At 33.2% G+C, this 17,947-nt stretch overlaps 2 protein-coding genes across 2 annotated transcripts in view; one reads left to right on the top strand and one right to left on the bottom strand.

The window, feature by feature from the left end:
• The window catches only part of LOC107224537 (elongation factor-like GTPase 1), a 105,244-nt gene that overhangs the window by 59,337 nt on the left and 27,960 nt on the right, over nucleotides 1-17,947 (bottom strand). The window lies entirely within an intron of this gene.
• LOC107224536 overlaps nucleotides 1-17,947 on the top strand; it is a 41,430-nt gene that overhangs the window by 3,753 nt on the left and 19,730 nt on the right. The window contains exon 2 of the mRNA XM_046737665.1: nucleotides 4,568-5,304. Within this exon, the coding sequence (XP_046593621.1) occupies nucleotides 4,852-5,304 (453 nt within the window). The 5' untranslated portion in view covers nucleotides 4,568-4,851. The remainder of the gene's footprint in view (nucleotides 1-4,567; nucleotides 5,305-17,947) is intronic.

Here is a 17,947-nt window from a genome sequence, read left to right as displayed (position 1 = left end):
TTAACTAAAAAAGTGGAGTAAACGTCGCAAACTGATTTTGCGTTGCGATTGCCAAAAAAGGATCGACGATAGCGCAAAATGGTTAGGCGTACCTCGTTTTTCCTAATTCCAACAATATTCAAACAGTTTTTTTAACGATACCTGTTTTACTCAATTTTTCTAGGTACCGTAATTGAAATTTTTCTCAGTGCCGTCTGTCGACACGTCATTTTTGACAAATCAACCTATGAATATATTTTTTTGCATGTGTAATTTTTCAATGTTCTTCAAGTTCAAGGAAATAAGGAAATCAGAAAACCATGAACAGGGAAACTATACAAATTCGATCATACCGCATTTCAATATTCATAAATTTATGGTACAAAGATTGTTCTCAGAATCTTTCGTTTTTTGTCGAAAGAATTTTCTACTCTTCTATGTGATTTTCAACAAATTTTCACGCAGACCGAAACTCTGAACAGCAATATAAATTCGGTGATTCAAACTTAATTTCTGAGACGAATAATGGATTCTGAAATGATCGTGTTATAAAAAAATAATTATCCAAATCTATGACCTTTTACGATATTATCGGGATACACCGGAGAAAATTTCTAATAGTTATCATTTTTCTGTCTAAAATGAAAAACGTGATTTCGGATAAAAAATGAAAACAAGTTGTTTTTTTTACTCATCTATATATTATTTTCTGATGTATAGAAACTCGCACTACATTTGTTTAACACCTTTGCGACAATTCAACGCCCCGGTGCAGTAATAAAGTACAAAAACGTAGTAACGTGACAGGTATAATCACACGAAACGGTAACTTTACCATATTTTCTCGTACAACCTTGTATAATAACATAGTTTACAACTATAGTTTCGCAAGAAAAGTGTCCCAGGCAATAATAAAAAAATGAAATTTGTCTCAGTGGCATAATAAGCGATCTTAGAGTATGACCAGGAATTTCCGATATCTCGACGGTTACTCTCAGCATCACCTTGTATCACACTCAACGAATTTCCGTATGTAAAATATCGCAGAGAGATAAAACCTGTTACGATGTAGAAAACCTTTATCAGTATAGACATCGACGAGAGGATCGAATATCGAGGACGCGATTCACTGCACCGTTTCTGTATTATCATATGTAGATCGTCCGTTCGATCTAAGAGGCGCGGGTCTAACGGTATGGATGCTGTGAATTTAATCCTGCAGTCGAACAGGGTTTAACGTTAAGCTGTGCAGTGTTCGCAGGTGCGTGGCGACGATGCAGAATCAGCATAAAGACAAGAGAGACAAAGAGTAACTCTGGCATATTACGATAAGCGTTAGGGTGGGGTGCTCTTTATTTGACTAGTTTATAAAATGGGTATATTGAATATATGAAGATGGGAAAAAATTTATGCACAATTTTACCCTTTAATTTCTAGATGAATACGTTGCCGAAAGCTGCGAAAGTTTAAAATGAAGAATGCGTGTGGTTTTTTTTTTTTTTTTTTTTTTTTAACTTTGGTAAAAATTTAAGGAACGATTTGAAACTTGGCAGAGTTGTTGTTTATGTTGATGAGAAGAAACCTTCAGAACTTCAATTTTTTTGTGATCATCGTTTTCTTATACTTGATAATACTCGATAAAAACGATGCTATTTGATTATATATATATATATATATTTTGGCTCACCCTAATTTATATATATATATTAGGGTGAGCCAAAAAAAGTAACCTATCGAATCTCTATGCTCTTAAGAGGACCTACTTACTGAGAAAAAAATTCTCACGTTTCGAAAACTTTTTAGCTCAATTTTGAAAGCTCAATGTCGCTGGCTATTTGAAATTTCCCATTTAAATAACACCCGAAAATTTATTTTTTTTTTCATTAAAAATGCTGTAACTATTGAAGCGTCAATTGAAAAATTTCATATTCAAGGCTAAGCTTCTGATAGAAGAGAATGGATATTTCAAAAAAACATCACGAACAAAAGGGTATTGTTTTTTCACGTGATTTCAAGGAAAACATATGCGGTATCATAAAAACCAGCAGAAACGAACATAATCAATATTTTTTCGCCTCCTGAAAATACGCTATCTTTTATTTGAACAAATCAAATCTTAAATTAACCTTTGCCAAATTACGAACGTTTTAAGCTCTCGTAAATAATGGAATAACGATGTTTCAATTTTTTACACAATATTTAAGAAATAAAATGTTTGAATAAAATTTACTACAAATTTTTTATTTTTTTATCTCATATACTTTCATTATAATTAAATAATCGATCCGGAATTTCGAGTAAAGTAGAAATGAAAATTTCCTATTTGCAGCAAATCGCGGTGTTTTAAATTTTTAATGAAATTTATACGCGATGTCCGTGCAGAATAATATCTGGAGGTAGATAAAAAAAAAAAAAAGAAAGAGAAAAAGTACAATTTCATCGACTGAGGTATAATAATAATAATAATAATAATAATAATAATAATAATAATAACAACAATAATAATCGTATAAATAATAATCAAATGATGAAGTGCATTGAGAATAACGTCTTTCTATTCAATCTCTCATCTTTCCTCGTCTTGTATTGTCTGTTTCTCCCTCTCTCTCTCTCTGTTGTTGCAGTTTATTAAAGTAAAAATAGGTTTTATTTGCAACGAGTGGTTTACCATCCTCGTGAGAAAATGCCGCAACGGCTTGTTTCCTCGCACATAATAGATATTATATAGCCCGTTGAAAGTAAAAATAATTCCGTTCAACGTTTGTATACCTATATGTATAGGTATACAGGAACGTGTATATATTTGTATGCGTATAAGTATATGTATACATGTATATGTATATATTTCACAACCGATGCGCTGCGATAAAACGGAGTGCAAAACACGGTAGACATTATGCTGCAGCAACAGCAGCAATATGGTGCGAAAATATAACAACGGAATTAGGAAATAACGGAGCAAGGCAACGGGAACACGGCGAGTAAATCGATAAACTGTGATGTGTGTGTGTGTGCGTGTGTATGCATGTATATATATATATACATATACACGCCGGTACAAGAAAATAGATGAGAAAAAAATTGAGGCAAAGAAAACAGATAAAGAAAAAGAGAAGAATTAGACAAGCTGGTAAGAACAAGATGAGGGAGTGGTTATTTATTTTTTTTTTTTCTTTTTCTTTCAAGCACGAAATGCGACAAATTACTACTATTTACCGATGCAAAACGAACAGTATTAGCGAATTGGATCTAAAACTCGTATTCATAAAAAAAATATATTTTTCTAACGTTAAAGATAAAGATACAAAAATGAAGAAAACATGAAAAGAGTAAAATTGTGGATGATGCAATGTTGGATGTAAATTTGATTTGTGACAAATGAATTCTGAACGTTTATTTGTAGCAGATACTTTTCGAAAGTTCGAAAGATTTTCTGAAGAGAAACAGTGAAAGAAAAAGATACAGTTAGGTGGTAATTACGCCTAAAGTGTGAATAAAATTTATCTGGTGTAAAATTTTTATTCAAATCATTGTTAAATTTCTGAAACGAAATTATAAAATTCTTCCCAATCTCTATCGATGTTTATAAATTTGTTGAACACATTCACTTAGACACGTAGAATTAGTTTGCTTCTTTCATACATTTTTTCTAAAACTGTTTCTCAAAGGTTTGAATTATTCTCTGACAATGGTATTTTAAGAATATCTCTTTCAACTGTACATAATCCGATTTCTGATTATGATAGAATATCAGAGAAGGAAAAACAGTGCAAAGGAAATGAAAGTCGATAATTTCTGTTGAAACGAATTAGGAAAATACGTTATATATTAACAATTTTGAAAGTATTTTGACGAGAAGGAGGTAAAAATGAGAAAATAAATAAATGAATTAGAGAAACTTTGAAAGCTTCGGTTTTTTTTTCTTAAATCTCGAATTCTGAAAACATATTTCCTTTTTTCCTTTCCAGTCGTTCAAATGAAAATCAAATGCAAGGCTGTTTTTGCTTTTCAAGTATAATCTTTGTTTTAGAAAATACATTACAAGCACGAAATTTTGGTTTTCAAATCAAATATCAAGAAACGTATTAGTTTCGGTTGAAAATGAAGTTTTATAATTTCGACGAATCTTTACGTTTGCGGATCTCTACAAGTACGAGTATCTGAATATGAGTTTTTAGAAAAAATTAAGTTTTTCCGTCTGTATGTCCCGGCAAACTACCGCGATGATCGCGGAAATAACTTCATGAAAAAATCTGAAATTACAGGACTTTACATTCAAACGACGGGCATGAAAAGATGCCACGTTTCATATTTTTGAACGTGTTTTTTATCGATAAAATCGAAATTCGAAAAGTGTTAATCACTTCGGCATAGTTTAAACGACGTTAAAAAGATTCACACAAATTATTACAGAACGAATAAAACAACGAAATAGAAAACAATGTTGTGAAAAATACTATTTGAAGCGGATTTTTTTTTTTTTTTACTGAATCGTATCTAAGCGTGAAATACTTATAGTGAATAATTGTGAAATAAAAAAAAAAATAAATAAATAAATAGATTGATGATATTCGTATTATGATTTCAGAATTGCAGAACTTAAACAATCGAGGAAGAAAAGTCTCTCTTAAAAAGAGTCCGCGAATAGAATGAAAATAGTAATCGCATGATCGAGAAGTGGATAAAATTAAGAATATTCACGTGCGGAGAGTGATATAAGATCAAATAAGCAGAAACGAGTTAAGGAAGATCGAAAGTCAAGTAAAGTGGAGAAAAACTAAGGAAGAGAAAGAGAAAAAGCAGAAAAAGAAACCTACGGATCGAATAAAAAACCATCGACGTAGAGACAGAAAGAAATTGACTGGAAGTGAAATGATGAAATCGATGAAATTGTTGTCCTCACTTCTGATGGTTTACGGAGTGATCGGATTTCCGAATCAACAGCAGAGCCAAGAGCCTCGGGATGCTGCCGGAAATGGGGTCGAGTTAAAACTGCAGGGAATGATAACCTCCTCCTCGCCGTCGCCCAACAACAACAACTCGGGGAAGTTTAACTCGACGAAGAGCGTCATCGCGACATCCTCGACGGCGTCCGCGTCGTCGTCGTCATCGGGAAAAATGAAGTCTTCGTCGTCGACGACATCCCTGCCGGAAACCAAGAAGAAGGTTCTCGTCCCAAAGAGCACCGAGCATCCGATTCCGGTGGCAATTGATCAGATCGGCGTTACGACGGCTTCTACCGGAGTTAAAGAGACTCGCGGATCGCTGATTGGGAAAATCAGACCGCAAATAAAACTCACGACTAATTACAGCAGCGCCAGTGAGGTGAGAGAATTTCTTCTTCTTCTTTTTTTTTTCCTTTTTTCGAGGTATCGAGTGCGGAAATGAAGCGAAAAGTTCTTTATTCCCGACTCAATTGTAAAGTTTACTTTTTTTTTTTTTCTTTTTACCTCAAAAGCGGGACGAAAATGGTATATTTTTTCCTAAAACGCATTTGCGGGAAATATCAGCCCAATTTAAGAGTACCAATTTTCAAATAAATATTTCAGCCAGAGTTTAGTCGGAAATAAAGTCATACATGTTAACACAGGTATAAAAGTCGACTTTATTCCCTTGTTACGTAATGTAATATTGTGCATGTTTTGACAGAGAAGAAATGTAAATGAAAATGAAGTATGGAAAAGGGATTGCTCTGCATGTTTTTCCAAAACGATTTTTCGCGGATACGGTATTTTTAAGAAGAATTTAATTTCAAAACTTCGCAAAAGTCACGGTTCATTGCGTTGTTTCAAATTCAGGTGCGCCGTTTGATTGAAAAGTTTTTTTTTTTTTTATCTATATACGTTTCAAATTCAGGATAAAAAAATTATTTTCGTGAGCGAAAAGGAATAAAATCTTGATGCGAACAATTTGTTTCTCCGTTCCGAAGCGTGATTCGAGATCTGGACAAAAATTGAATGCAATCTGCTCTATTCAAATAATTTGTAAATGATTCAAGCCACCTCTAACGAAGCGAAGAGAAATAAAAATCTTAGGCGGGTCCTGAAAGATTTCGTTTGAGAGGACAAGTTGGAATCGGCCTAGATTTTCTTAACGATGTCTTGAATGAAAATTGCGACAAGAAAAAAAAATCACTATTTTCCAACTTTTCAGCTCGACTTTAAATAAAAGAGTTGAATTTGTGAAATATCAATATAATAATATATATTTTACTTCATTGCCGTGGTTTATTAAATTTCATACGTTTACCAAGGAGTATGACAATTATGACGTATTTAGCCAAGAACAACGTTGGAGTGAATTTTTTCAGCGGAAATATGGAAGTTTGAATCATATTAGCGTAACTATACATTAAAAGTTTTTTAGGGGTTACAATAGAAAATTAAGACGGATTTAAAGCGAATTATAAATCAAGTAAAAATTTTATTGGCGTCGCTAATATAATTTGTATGGTAGATTCGGCTGTTATTCCGCTGTGTTCTTAGAGTACCAGATTTCAAGAGTACTTTTTGCGATAAGTTACACCGAGTACACTTTTTTTTTCCATGAGAAACATTGAAACGCAAGTCTCGACCGATAAGTCGACAGTTAATAAAAGTTCAGGTAAAAAGAAAAGTGGGCTAGGGATCTGAATAAGTCTGTACCTACTGACAATGAGTTGAAAACACTTTAAGGTACGCAAAGAAATTTTTTATTACTTTCAAGAAGTTGGGTGGTAAACAACTTCATAAAATTGAAAACAAGGTCTTATTAATTTTGTGAGATTGAGTGGTGAGAACTTTTGCAACGAAATGAGATTACATAAGAGAGGAAAAACGAAAAAGACTCTTCGCTACTGAAAGAAATGATGATCTGCGGAAATGTGAACGAGATAAACTTCTTCGATTGTTAATGAATTTTTTCCGCGTCAAATAAAACGCGAATTGTTTCGTAGAATGAAAGAATAACGCGTTAAATGTATTACTTTTTTCATTTTTCATATAATCTAATGAAATTTGCAATAAACTCACTGTTACGCTTTTACGCTTGTTTTTCTCGCGATCTTGAACTTCGTTTCACGTGTCTCTTGAATTTCTCAGATACGTGTGAAACGGCGGCAGTTGCATCGCGTGTTTATATTAAAGCTTTGCAGACGTAATACGGAGACGTAACAGGAGCAATGCGATATTGAACCTGTGGAACGTGAAAGAAATGCGATACGAAATTGTGCGGAATCTCAGCGCATCGAAAAGAGGCCAGAAATGAAATAAACTGAACTGACCGTGAGTAAAGATTCGAAAAGAACGAACAGAAGAAAACAGCGAATGAGAAATAAAAATGGATAAGGAAAAATTTTAAAATCGGTACTTTTTTGATTATATAGAAAAAAGAAAACAATTGGCGGATACAAAGCAATGACACAGCCGAATCGATTGTTGATGATTTGTGAGTTTTTGTCGTCTGAAAATAGCAATTTTTCAGTTTCTTCGTTTATATTCAGAGAATGATTGTTTCGGAGGTTGGTTGACCAGAAATTCACAATTTTTATTAATTTTATTACGAGATAATCCTGCATTGACTATTACCGAATTGTTATATCCGTGAAATACGAAAATTTATTTACATACACAGTAATGAGAAATACTACGGTGGTTGATTTAAACCACTAGAAAATTTAAAAATTCAAGAATATTCATTCTATTTTCAAAGATCTGAACATATATTTTCAGAGCAATTATTCTTCTCTCAAGAGATAATAATTTTAAAATTTTTCGAACATCCATATGTTTAACGATAACGAACAAAAATTAGTTTCAGAAGCATCAATCTTCATACGGAAATTACGTGTGACCCGTTTTATTATTTATGTATTTCAGTGAATATTTAATTACATCAATTCACGACTCGGTCATTTCGAACGACTATTTCTTCAGCTCGATTGATCGCTGTTATTGCACTGACTGAATACTTGATTGAATTGATCGGTATATATCATCGATTTTACCGTATGGCGTTTCACCTTGATTGAAAAAATAGATGACGCGAAAGATCTACAAAGAAATACTTGAATTTAACAAATAATTAGTCGAGGGGAACAAATGATTGTAAAATTTTGGAATTTATTAAAATCAACCCAACGACACGTGTCCGGCGTTTAAGCATTGTTTGATGATGGAGAAGAAAAGCAAAGAATTAATGACTACAAAGAATACATTTAACACTGCTTAATTCTGTTCAAAAAAATCCACCGAAACAATCTTTATTAACACGTCGATACCGTTGAATATTAAATTTTACAAAATTGCATCGATGTTATACTATAATCAACAAATGGTGAAACTAAATTGACGACTGAAAAAAAAAAAGTAAAACTATTTCCAGTGACTTTGTAAAAAATCGCCTTTTCGATAAAATCGTCCATCGCAGAGTGAAATCCAAACGAATCTACTAAATTCCCAGGAAACGTTGCACGTGAACTATTCTCAAGGCAATTCGTAAAACACGTACATGCGTAAATACGTACCTACAATAAAGTTGCGCGAGTATAAGTGGAGCTCTATAATCAAGGTTAATGTCAGGTAGAGCTCCCTCCATTTCAGAGCGGTCGGAAAGTTAAGCGACGAGGATCTGGATAAATATCAACTGAACACGTAAAGGAGCACGTACATCCATACGTATCCTGTCATCACGCTTTCCGTACTCACATTTGCGCACCGTGCAATTCATGTGGGTAAAAACCGTACTGCACATGAACTGGAACGAACGACAATTTCATGCATTAGTCAGTGCAAAAGAGCACGAATATTCACAGGATGTATAATTTCTAAAGAAATCGTCGTCCTGAAAACAAAAAAAAAAAAAAACAAATAAAAAAAAAATATATATATATCACAATATTTATAACCACAAAGAGCGGCAAAACGGAGAAAAAATGTAACAAAATTTCGCACGGTCACCGTCATCGTTATCGTCATTATTATTGTTGTTGTTTTTGTTGCTTCTGCTGCTGCTGAATTAGTTTACGCATTTTGTACGCAGGCTTTGTTCTTCTGCGCGCAATTTTGAAGAAGAATCGTGAAGTTCAGTTATTTGTACATAAATCTTAGTATGTAATTGAAATAAATAAAAAAAAATTGTTCTTCAGCACTCGATCGATCAAATTAATGAAAGAAAATATTGGGAAAAAAAAAGGTAAAAAAAAGAAAAAGAAAGGAAACACTGCCCGCTGTTCAGATTTACGGTGCAGATATTTGATAGCGTTGTAATTTTATCCTCACTGAAAACCTTATGAGAGAATTTTTGATGTATCGGTTTTTCTTTTTCTAGTTTTCTTTTTAATATAAAACATCGTAGTATTTGATATTAGTTAAAATTTTTCCGTATCACTACGTTCTACACTTTTTATTTCATTTTATATCATTTTCTTTTCAATCTGCTTACACCGGGTATAATGACAAAGGATTGGCAGTGCAGACCTTTTGTAAAGTATCTTTTGTGTAATATACGTTTACCCTAGAACAATGAGTATAATGAGGCAAAGTGGAGCGAGAGAAAAGACGGTATTACAAATTACCCTGAAAACTTTGTGCCGTGTAAGCGCGTAATAAAAAAAAACAGCAGCAATATGTACGAATTAATTACTAAATGTGGAATTGTATAATCTTCTATTCGCAACATATTTGATGGACCAAAAATCGAGATGAATCTACTTTTCTAAATCGGATTTTTTTTTTTTTTTATATATAAATTCGGTTATAGAGCGAAGCAATTTATCAATGTAAAATACAATTTTTTACTATGGAAAAAAATTTTTTTACTAAAATTATAAAAAAAATTTCCCGATCATAGTCGTTTTCAATTCCGTCGACATTTTGTGAGAATTTATTCGTTACATCAGTCCGAAAAATCAAAACCTTTCTGAATAATATGTAAAAAGAAAATCCACAAGAAAATAAATGGGTAAAAAAACGTGGAAAATTAATTAACCAGTAAATACGTATAATGCGCTTAATATTTTCCAAAAATTTGTGAAAAACTTAAGGAAATTATACGTATAATTCGGAATACAATATGTACGATATTTGTACCGGTGCGAATTTCAGCGAGACTTGTATAAATACAGGCGTGTATAAGTATGTAAAATGAAGTTACAAATAATGTTTTAACGGAAGTGTGCAGCCCACCAAATCTAACCCAGCTCTTAACCTCGAACGGCAAGCATGTGGGTTAAACGTTATAACAGTCAGATTTCTTTGGCATTATCCTGTCATTCATTCGGGTCTTTGTTCGTGCTGATTATATCACTTTCGCATCGTTTCGCGTTTAAAAATCACGTTTAGTACAATGCGAAAATATATGCATACGTACATGTATAATACTAACGAAGAAACGGTACTTTGCTAAATATACCCGCTGCAAGTGTAAATTATATATATTGTTATTATTATACGTCACGGAGTGATTTTAGGCAATTAGCAGATGATCTTGAACGATAAAAATTCTCACCTGTGAACTTGCAGAAGCATTGTCAAGATCAGAGAAGCGTATATATGTGACCCGGTAAGAAAAGAAAACGTGGCTACAATGAGATCAACACTCGCAATTCCTTTCTCTCTTCTTTCATGTTATTTTTTAATTCTTTTCTTTATCCCCTTCTCTCCATTGATGGTTTCTTACTCGGCTTTTATCAGTTACCCACAATCGCAATTTATTCCTCTACGTGAATATACATCCACCATATTTACGACAGAGTACAAGGAAGTCTACGTTTAGCCGAGGTACTTTGTTTCCCATTGAACGGCTCGCCTGATTTTTAATCACCTCGTGACGATTTCGAGAGGAATAAGAAGCAAGGAAAAAATTAAGTAAAAAAAATTACCATTTCGCACGAGGAAAAAACAATAGTAAATAAACGAATGAGAGAATAGGAATATAATTTCAAGCGATGGAAAAATTCATATCTGACACAAGATTTTAGTGATTTTTTGCAGATTTTTAAATTAGGTTCAAAAACGCGTTGGGTTTCAAAAATCACAAGTAAAAGAAATTTGCTGAAAAAAAAAAAAAAACTGCAGAAAATTTGAGCGCCTGTTAGAGATGGAACAACAATGTAAAAAATCTTCAACCAAATCAAAAAGGTCGAGGGTCAGACCGTGGTCAATATTTGGCGCGGAATGCCCCATAAATATGTACTTATACGTGAGTTGCGAGAGAGAGAGAGGAAAAAATGACAGCGAGGAAACGGTATTAAAGCGCAAAACGAGATTGTCGCGAGTGTATTACAATATACGTTTACCTACCTACAGCGCTCAAAACTCGGTGAAAAGTCGATTCATCTGCTCGCCTTTCACAAAACCCGTTCACAAAATAACCCAATTATATATATAACGTACGTGACAATGTCGAGATTCTTTACTCGCTCACATGCAGTCGGAGAATTTCGTCATAAATTCCTCAGATGATGGTAAGAAGCTATAAAATGTACGTATTAACCCCGATTTTTTTTTCTCTCCATTACTTTGATTGATTTAAAACTAATTAAAGATATTTTGAATTCAGTTCGAATAGGAAAAAGCAAAAACTTACAATTTTTATTATCGTGCGAAATTTTTCCACGAAACTTCAGTTATTCACAAATGTGCTCTAAAAATTGTTTAATTCTTTAACACAATTTTGTCGAGTCAATTGATCATAAAAAAAAAAAAAAAAAATATCATCATCAACTCTTAAATAAATCCATAACTTTTCGCATTTTTCGAGTAAAGTAAAAGTTTAGTGCAAAGAAGGCCAGCGGAGATAATTTGATGGTACAAATGATGAATAAACAGTTTCGTGGTGATTAAAAGAAAAAAACAAAAGAATTCTTTACCAACGTAATTATTTTACCGCGTCTATTTTTACTGAATCATAATAACCGTAATTTGTAGCATTATCAAAATTTGATTGTAACGAAACCCTTCAGGGGTATTTTATGCGGAGAGAAACTGAATGGGAAATTCGTAGAAGGTTTATATCAGACATTATGAGGCTTTTAAGTATAAAGTGTACAGTAGGAGCGCAAGGTTAAATGTCGAGCGGAGGCCTGGGAATTACGGTCGTAGGAACATTATTATGTGGACTCGGTACACGGTATTGTCGAGAGAAGAAAGAAAAAAGAAAAAAAAAACGGAAAAGGAGCAGACAAGTAGCCATTTGGAACCTTTCCAGTTTAACAATGGGAAGAAAGTTGGAGAGAATTTGTCTGTTTCAAATAAATATTTGTTTATTCAGATCGTCTTGAATTTTTTACGTTTGTCGATTCTTCTTTTTCTTTTTTTTTCTTTTGTATGCGTTCTTCAACACAAACAACAAATATTTTTTTTGTAAATTCTCAGTCAATATTGCTCAAGATTGCTAACGATATAAATTCTTTTCAAATTGTCTGGTGTACGGGTTTGAATTGGATTTAAGTATAAGATTTTTTGTAATCCTTTAACAATTTGGCGAATTTTGTGCATTTTTTTGGTTTCGTATTCGTGTGGAATGATTTTTTTTTTTTTTGAAACTTCTAGCTTTGACAATAAGGAGAAAAGAAAAACGACGGCAATCGCTGAAATTATTTGGAATCATTAATTATTTGACAGTTTTAGAACTGTTCTAAGCTCTCGTTCAGTGCAATTTCTAAAATCCTTAAAAATTACTGAAAACTTCTGTAATCTTCGACAGTAACTTTTATTTCTGTCACGTTTTTGTCAAATCTTCTACATTATTGACAGACATTTTGAGATTCTCAATTGGAACCCTTAATGATCAGTTTTTCCTTAATGTCGGAAGATTAATACATAAAAAATCAAACTATAGGAATTTAGTAAAATCATTTAAAAACAGTCCAAAATATTTTGCTCTATTTTAAAGTTTTACAAAATCAAAATCTGCAAAATCCATGACATATCTGTGTTATAATAATATTTTTTTTTGAAATTTATTTGAAATCTTTTGAAATCTGTTGATATGATTTGAAATTTCATTAAATCGTTTAAAATTGGTCAAATTTTGTTGAATCGTCTTTCACTATTTTTCAAAACTTGCTCTTTAAATTCTCTAAAATCACTTAAAATCCATATTCAAATGTTGCACGTAATAATAAGTGGCGTCCAAGTCTTCGGTTTCATACGTATATTGATGGATAATTCGCTCTCTTCCTGATTGAAATTAAAAATGACTTCGATTGAAAATAATTGCAATTTGCAATCTGCAAGCCGCGTTTACGCATCGCATTTATTATACTCAGCGCAGAAATTTGAGAACTTAATTTATAGTTATTAAACCACAACAAGACGTGAGAAAAAATATTTGCCAGCTAAAAGTGTTTGGCTACAAAGATTTCTATTTGCAATGTGCAGGCATGTCTTTTATTCATTGCAAAAAATTTCGTACGTTATTTCGCTTCGTCGAGCAAAAGTGTAAAAAATGTCGTATCTGTGACGCAAATGTAAGTCATCAAGCCGGATTAGAGCGATAAAATTGTGAAGAGACACAAAGCTTCAGGACCGGAGAACGTATTACTGTTATTTATCTCTCTCGTTTTTTTCAACAAGAACAGAAGTTTGGAAAAATACGAATCGCAGATTCTAGAGTAGGTACTTGAAACAGTCCGATGGTATTAAGCTTATCTCACTATATTTCATATTATTTCCACTACCTGCACATCAAAAAATGAAAAAGTAAATAGGTGAGGTGGAGATAAATGATAGCTACAAACAGACAAATATTGATTCTACGTTTAGTAACGATAAACGATAATATGCGATAAAATTAAAGGGTTATAGACCTGTCGACGTTCAAATAGACGTATACATATATATATATTTGTGTGAAGCTTATTCAATTTTTTACCGTTACTGCAAAATTTCGCGCGAAATTGAATAGCCTGCTGAAATGCTAGGTGCGCATAATAAGGAAGGAATAATTGACAAAAGCCGTATCATTCCATTTGTAGTAAATTTCATTCGTGTGTACATACGGGGCATTCCGTGCCAAATAACTCAGTCTGATACTATGACCATTTTATTTTTTTTATATGACAGTTTTCATTCGAAACACCGTCGAATTATTGGATAATAAATTGTACGAAGTCCGCATTCTGCGAAACTTGATTTGAAAAGTCTCAGAAACTTAGTTTTTACACATTCAATAAAATTCATACATATTTTCAGATAGAAAACGATGATTTTAAAAAATAAAATGAGATTAGAATTTCTGTTTCTTGTACTTTTTTCGTAGGACTTTCGTTATTTAAACTCATATTACCTGCAAAAGTAAAAACAACGAACCGGAATTCCACACCCATTTTCGTTTCAAAATCATCGTTTTTCGTCAGAAAATAAATGTGTAAATTTTTTCGAGTGAAAAAATGGCAGTATTAAACCAGCTTGAATAATTTCGTTTGAAAAAAATAATTTCAAAATTTTTAGTCACAAGTAAGAACTGTCGTTACAAAGAATGTTTAAAAGAAATATAAAACTATCAGAATCACAGGCTGAGTAACTTGAGACGGAATTCCTCACATACATTCATATTTTATTATTATTCTCAATTAGCCAAATGTATGTGATCATCAATCCTTTATACTCACTATTTTCGGAGTTTCCGCAATTTTCACGAAATTATGAAACAGTTTTAAACTATAACGAGTAAATTTATAAAATTCCCACAATAGCTTTATGCAATTAAAATTCGATCCACTGTAAAAATTTCATCATCTACAAATTACCATTGAAATTTAACAGGTTAAATACCGTTGTAATTACAAAAAAAAAAAAGAAATATCGTGCAAGCAATTGGTTAATGTGATTTATAGTCGCTAATGCTGCATTTTCGTTACATCTAGAAAATTGTAATTTTCCTTTTTTACCCAGAACTATATTTGTCGATTACAATAAAAATTGAAAATATTCAAGCACTTCATAATAACCACAAGCAAAAAGCGGTTTAAATACGCTAATTATTTAATACATAAATTTTAGACGACAATTCGCCGCGATGCATCAAGATAAGATGAAAAATTTTGACAACTGTTGGTGTTGACCACAGCTGTCACTGATAACTGGTTAAAGTTTTTGAGGTTACGTTCACGAGGGTTGGTAGCCCTGGCAAACAACTGCTATCGGATTGTGGCGCATGCGCATTAAATTCTAGCAGACGACGGACTATTCCGTCGTTAGCAATTCACACTGAATCGCTGTATATACCGAGGCTAACAAGGTGCCTATTATCGTCACGTTCATCGATAGCATGCAGGCTTGGTTTCATTACCCACAGCGCATTGGATTCTGCATCTCTTTTTCTAGCCTGCATAGCGTTATTCCTCATCGGCAGATAAAAAAGATCCGTTCGAATTACGACTTTGTTTGCCTCGCTGAGAAGCGTGCTTTCCGATAATCCAATATCAAGGGGCTAAAGATTAATATTTTTATTTTGTTATACTTTTTTTTCTACCGAGCCCGCAAGCGACGTAGAAATAACTCAATCAATTAGACGACTGACCGCGAGAAATCGTATTTTACGGGGTACATTCAATTGCCAGTGGCAAATTTAATGCTGCGGCTTAGACGAGAAAAATATAAAATCACTCGGTTATAATAATCCGCGATTAAAAGTTGAGATAAACCATGTTTCGTGTCGTCTTTTTTTTTTTTTTTTTTTTGTTTGTGTCATTTTTCAATTTGTCGAAAACTTGCGCGTTAAAAATCACAACCGAGAAAGCTCGTCGGAATACGTTTCACGTCTCGACGTGTTCAAAGTAGACAACCAGACAATCCCTTCTTGCACTGAGAGAAATTTATAGTTCCGATTGCCGCTCAGTCCTTAAGTATTTTCATTTTTTACCACAATCGAAAAATATAGTTCTAGGTGCGAAATGAAAATTAGTTTCGTAGCTGTTAACAGAAAGTCTAGCATCAGTTACTAATCTTTCTCATTACGATCACTGTTACTATATTTTCTTGTGACTGTTGCGAAAATTTAATGCTTGTGCAACAATAAACTGATGTTAAAGCCTAATTTAAGTAAAAAAGTAGAGTAAACCAAACAAAGTGATTTTGCATTTCGATTACCAAAAAAAGTTTGACAATAGCGCAAAATGGTTACGCGTACCTCGTTTTTCCCACTTCCAACAATATTCAAACAGTTGTTTTTTTTAATGATACCTGTTTTACCGAATATTTCTAGTTACAAATGAAACTTTTCTCAGTGTGACTGAACAATTTTGACTAAAAAAAAAGGCAAAATTGAATCTTGATGACTTAATAAAAAAACTGTCTGTTAAATGATAATTACACTCTTGAAAAAATAAGGAAATGGAGAAAAAATTAAAAAAAAACGAGTAACGATGGCAGATGGCAAAACGGTGAAATATTTCAGAGTACCTACGGGTCAGATCCTGGTTGGCAAACGCGGTTTAATTAGTACCTGCCGATTATCGTCTCTACTTTAGTCTCTGTACTATTTGCTACACGAGAGAATCTGTCTGGTGTTTAGGAAAATTCGACCTCAAGGTTATATTCTGCTAAGCTTCTCGTTTGCAGGCTTACGATGGCATGAATTGGTCTAATATCATTAACGGAATACCGTGAAGTTGGAACAGCGGCAGCATATAATAATGCACAAGCCGCGTAACCAACCGGCAACAAATCCAGCTCGAGAGAAGAGGATCACCTCCTAGGCATAGAGCTTGCGCAGCTTTTGTTAGCGGTAAATCGGCTTCGTATATATAACCACGATCAACCGCAGATAGCTGATGATGACGATGCTGTTGCTGCTACTGCTGCTTCTGGACGAGAGAAATAACGGATTTTCGACTGCCTTTTGCATACCTTTTTTTTTCTATTACCTGCATTGTGATCCATATTACAGACATTTGCATGTATATTGTACGTGCGATAAGGTTTATATCGATTCATTCTGTGAATTTCTCACGAGGACTTCTGCGGTTCAGGAATCTTTAAGAGTTTAGTTTGCCTGTTCAGTTATGGAAAATTTCGTACTTTCGCTCTCTCGATAAAGATACAGAAACCGTTTATCGTACCCTAAGTTACCTTATTTAATTTGTTCAACCGAATTGAAGATTTATAGAAGTGTAAATAATCATACGCATGAGTCATTGTCTGCTCTAATTTATTTGCAGACTGTGTACAATTAGCATTTCATCGTGAGATCTGCGAATCGAAGCGAGTTTTTATCAAAGTTTTTTTTAAGGGATACGTCAGGTCAGAAATGTATCAAAACATTGCTTCAAAATCATGACTAAAGCTAATCAAGTTGAAAATCATTAAAATAGTCTCTGTAATTCAGAGAGGTAAATTATTCAAACATTTATTCGTTTTCAAAAATACATACCGTTGGTTCAAATCCAACGAAGAACGGAATTTTATTTTTAAACGAAATCCATTATTTAAAGATGATTAACTTATAATTTGGCAAGAAATGCATTATTACTATTATCGTTATCGTTTCGTTATAATCTTTCTTGACGTGATTGTACGTTCTACAAATTTCTAACCGAGGCTGTTTATAGATTCAATGTAACAATTATCCAACTCGATCGAGTACTCAACTAACCCAATTAGCGCTTTGACCCATTCAGAGAAGATTGAAGTGAATCGATTTACCTACAAAAAATTCACCGGTTGACATAAATGAATTGGATTTAACTCACGCCTCATTTGAATCAGTTAAGGTAGACAGGAAATACGGTATTTACGATTTCAGATTCCGTATTTTGGCTTCGCTAAATGAACATTCTCAATATTATCATTATTGTCAAGACGATTTTATCACCGCTCGTCGTTACTCTGATTTAGTAATTTCATCATCAGTGAGTCCGTTACGTACATTTTGAAAGCAAACAACATAATTCGTTCGACATTCTCCATTTAAAGCGAACCGTAAGCCGTGTATGTAGAGGGGACCGGGGCACGATGAATGCCATAAAGAAACGTTGAAAAAAAAA

The sequence above is a fragment of the Neodiprion lecontei genome, chromosome 4 (assembly GCF_021901455.1).
Source record: "Neodiprion lecontei isolate iyNeoLeco1 chromosome 4, iyNeoLeco1.1, whole genome shotgun sequence".
Classification (NCBI taxonomy): Eukaryota; Metazoa; Arthropoda; class Insecta; order Hymenoptera; family Diprionidae; genus Neodiprion; species Neodiprion lecontei.
The sequence above is the reverse complement of the archived record's forward strand: the minus strand, read 5'-3'. Positions and strand labels throughout refer to the sequence as shown.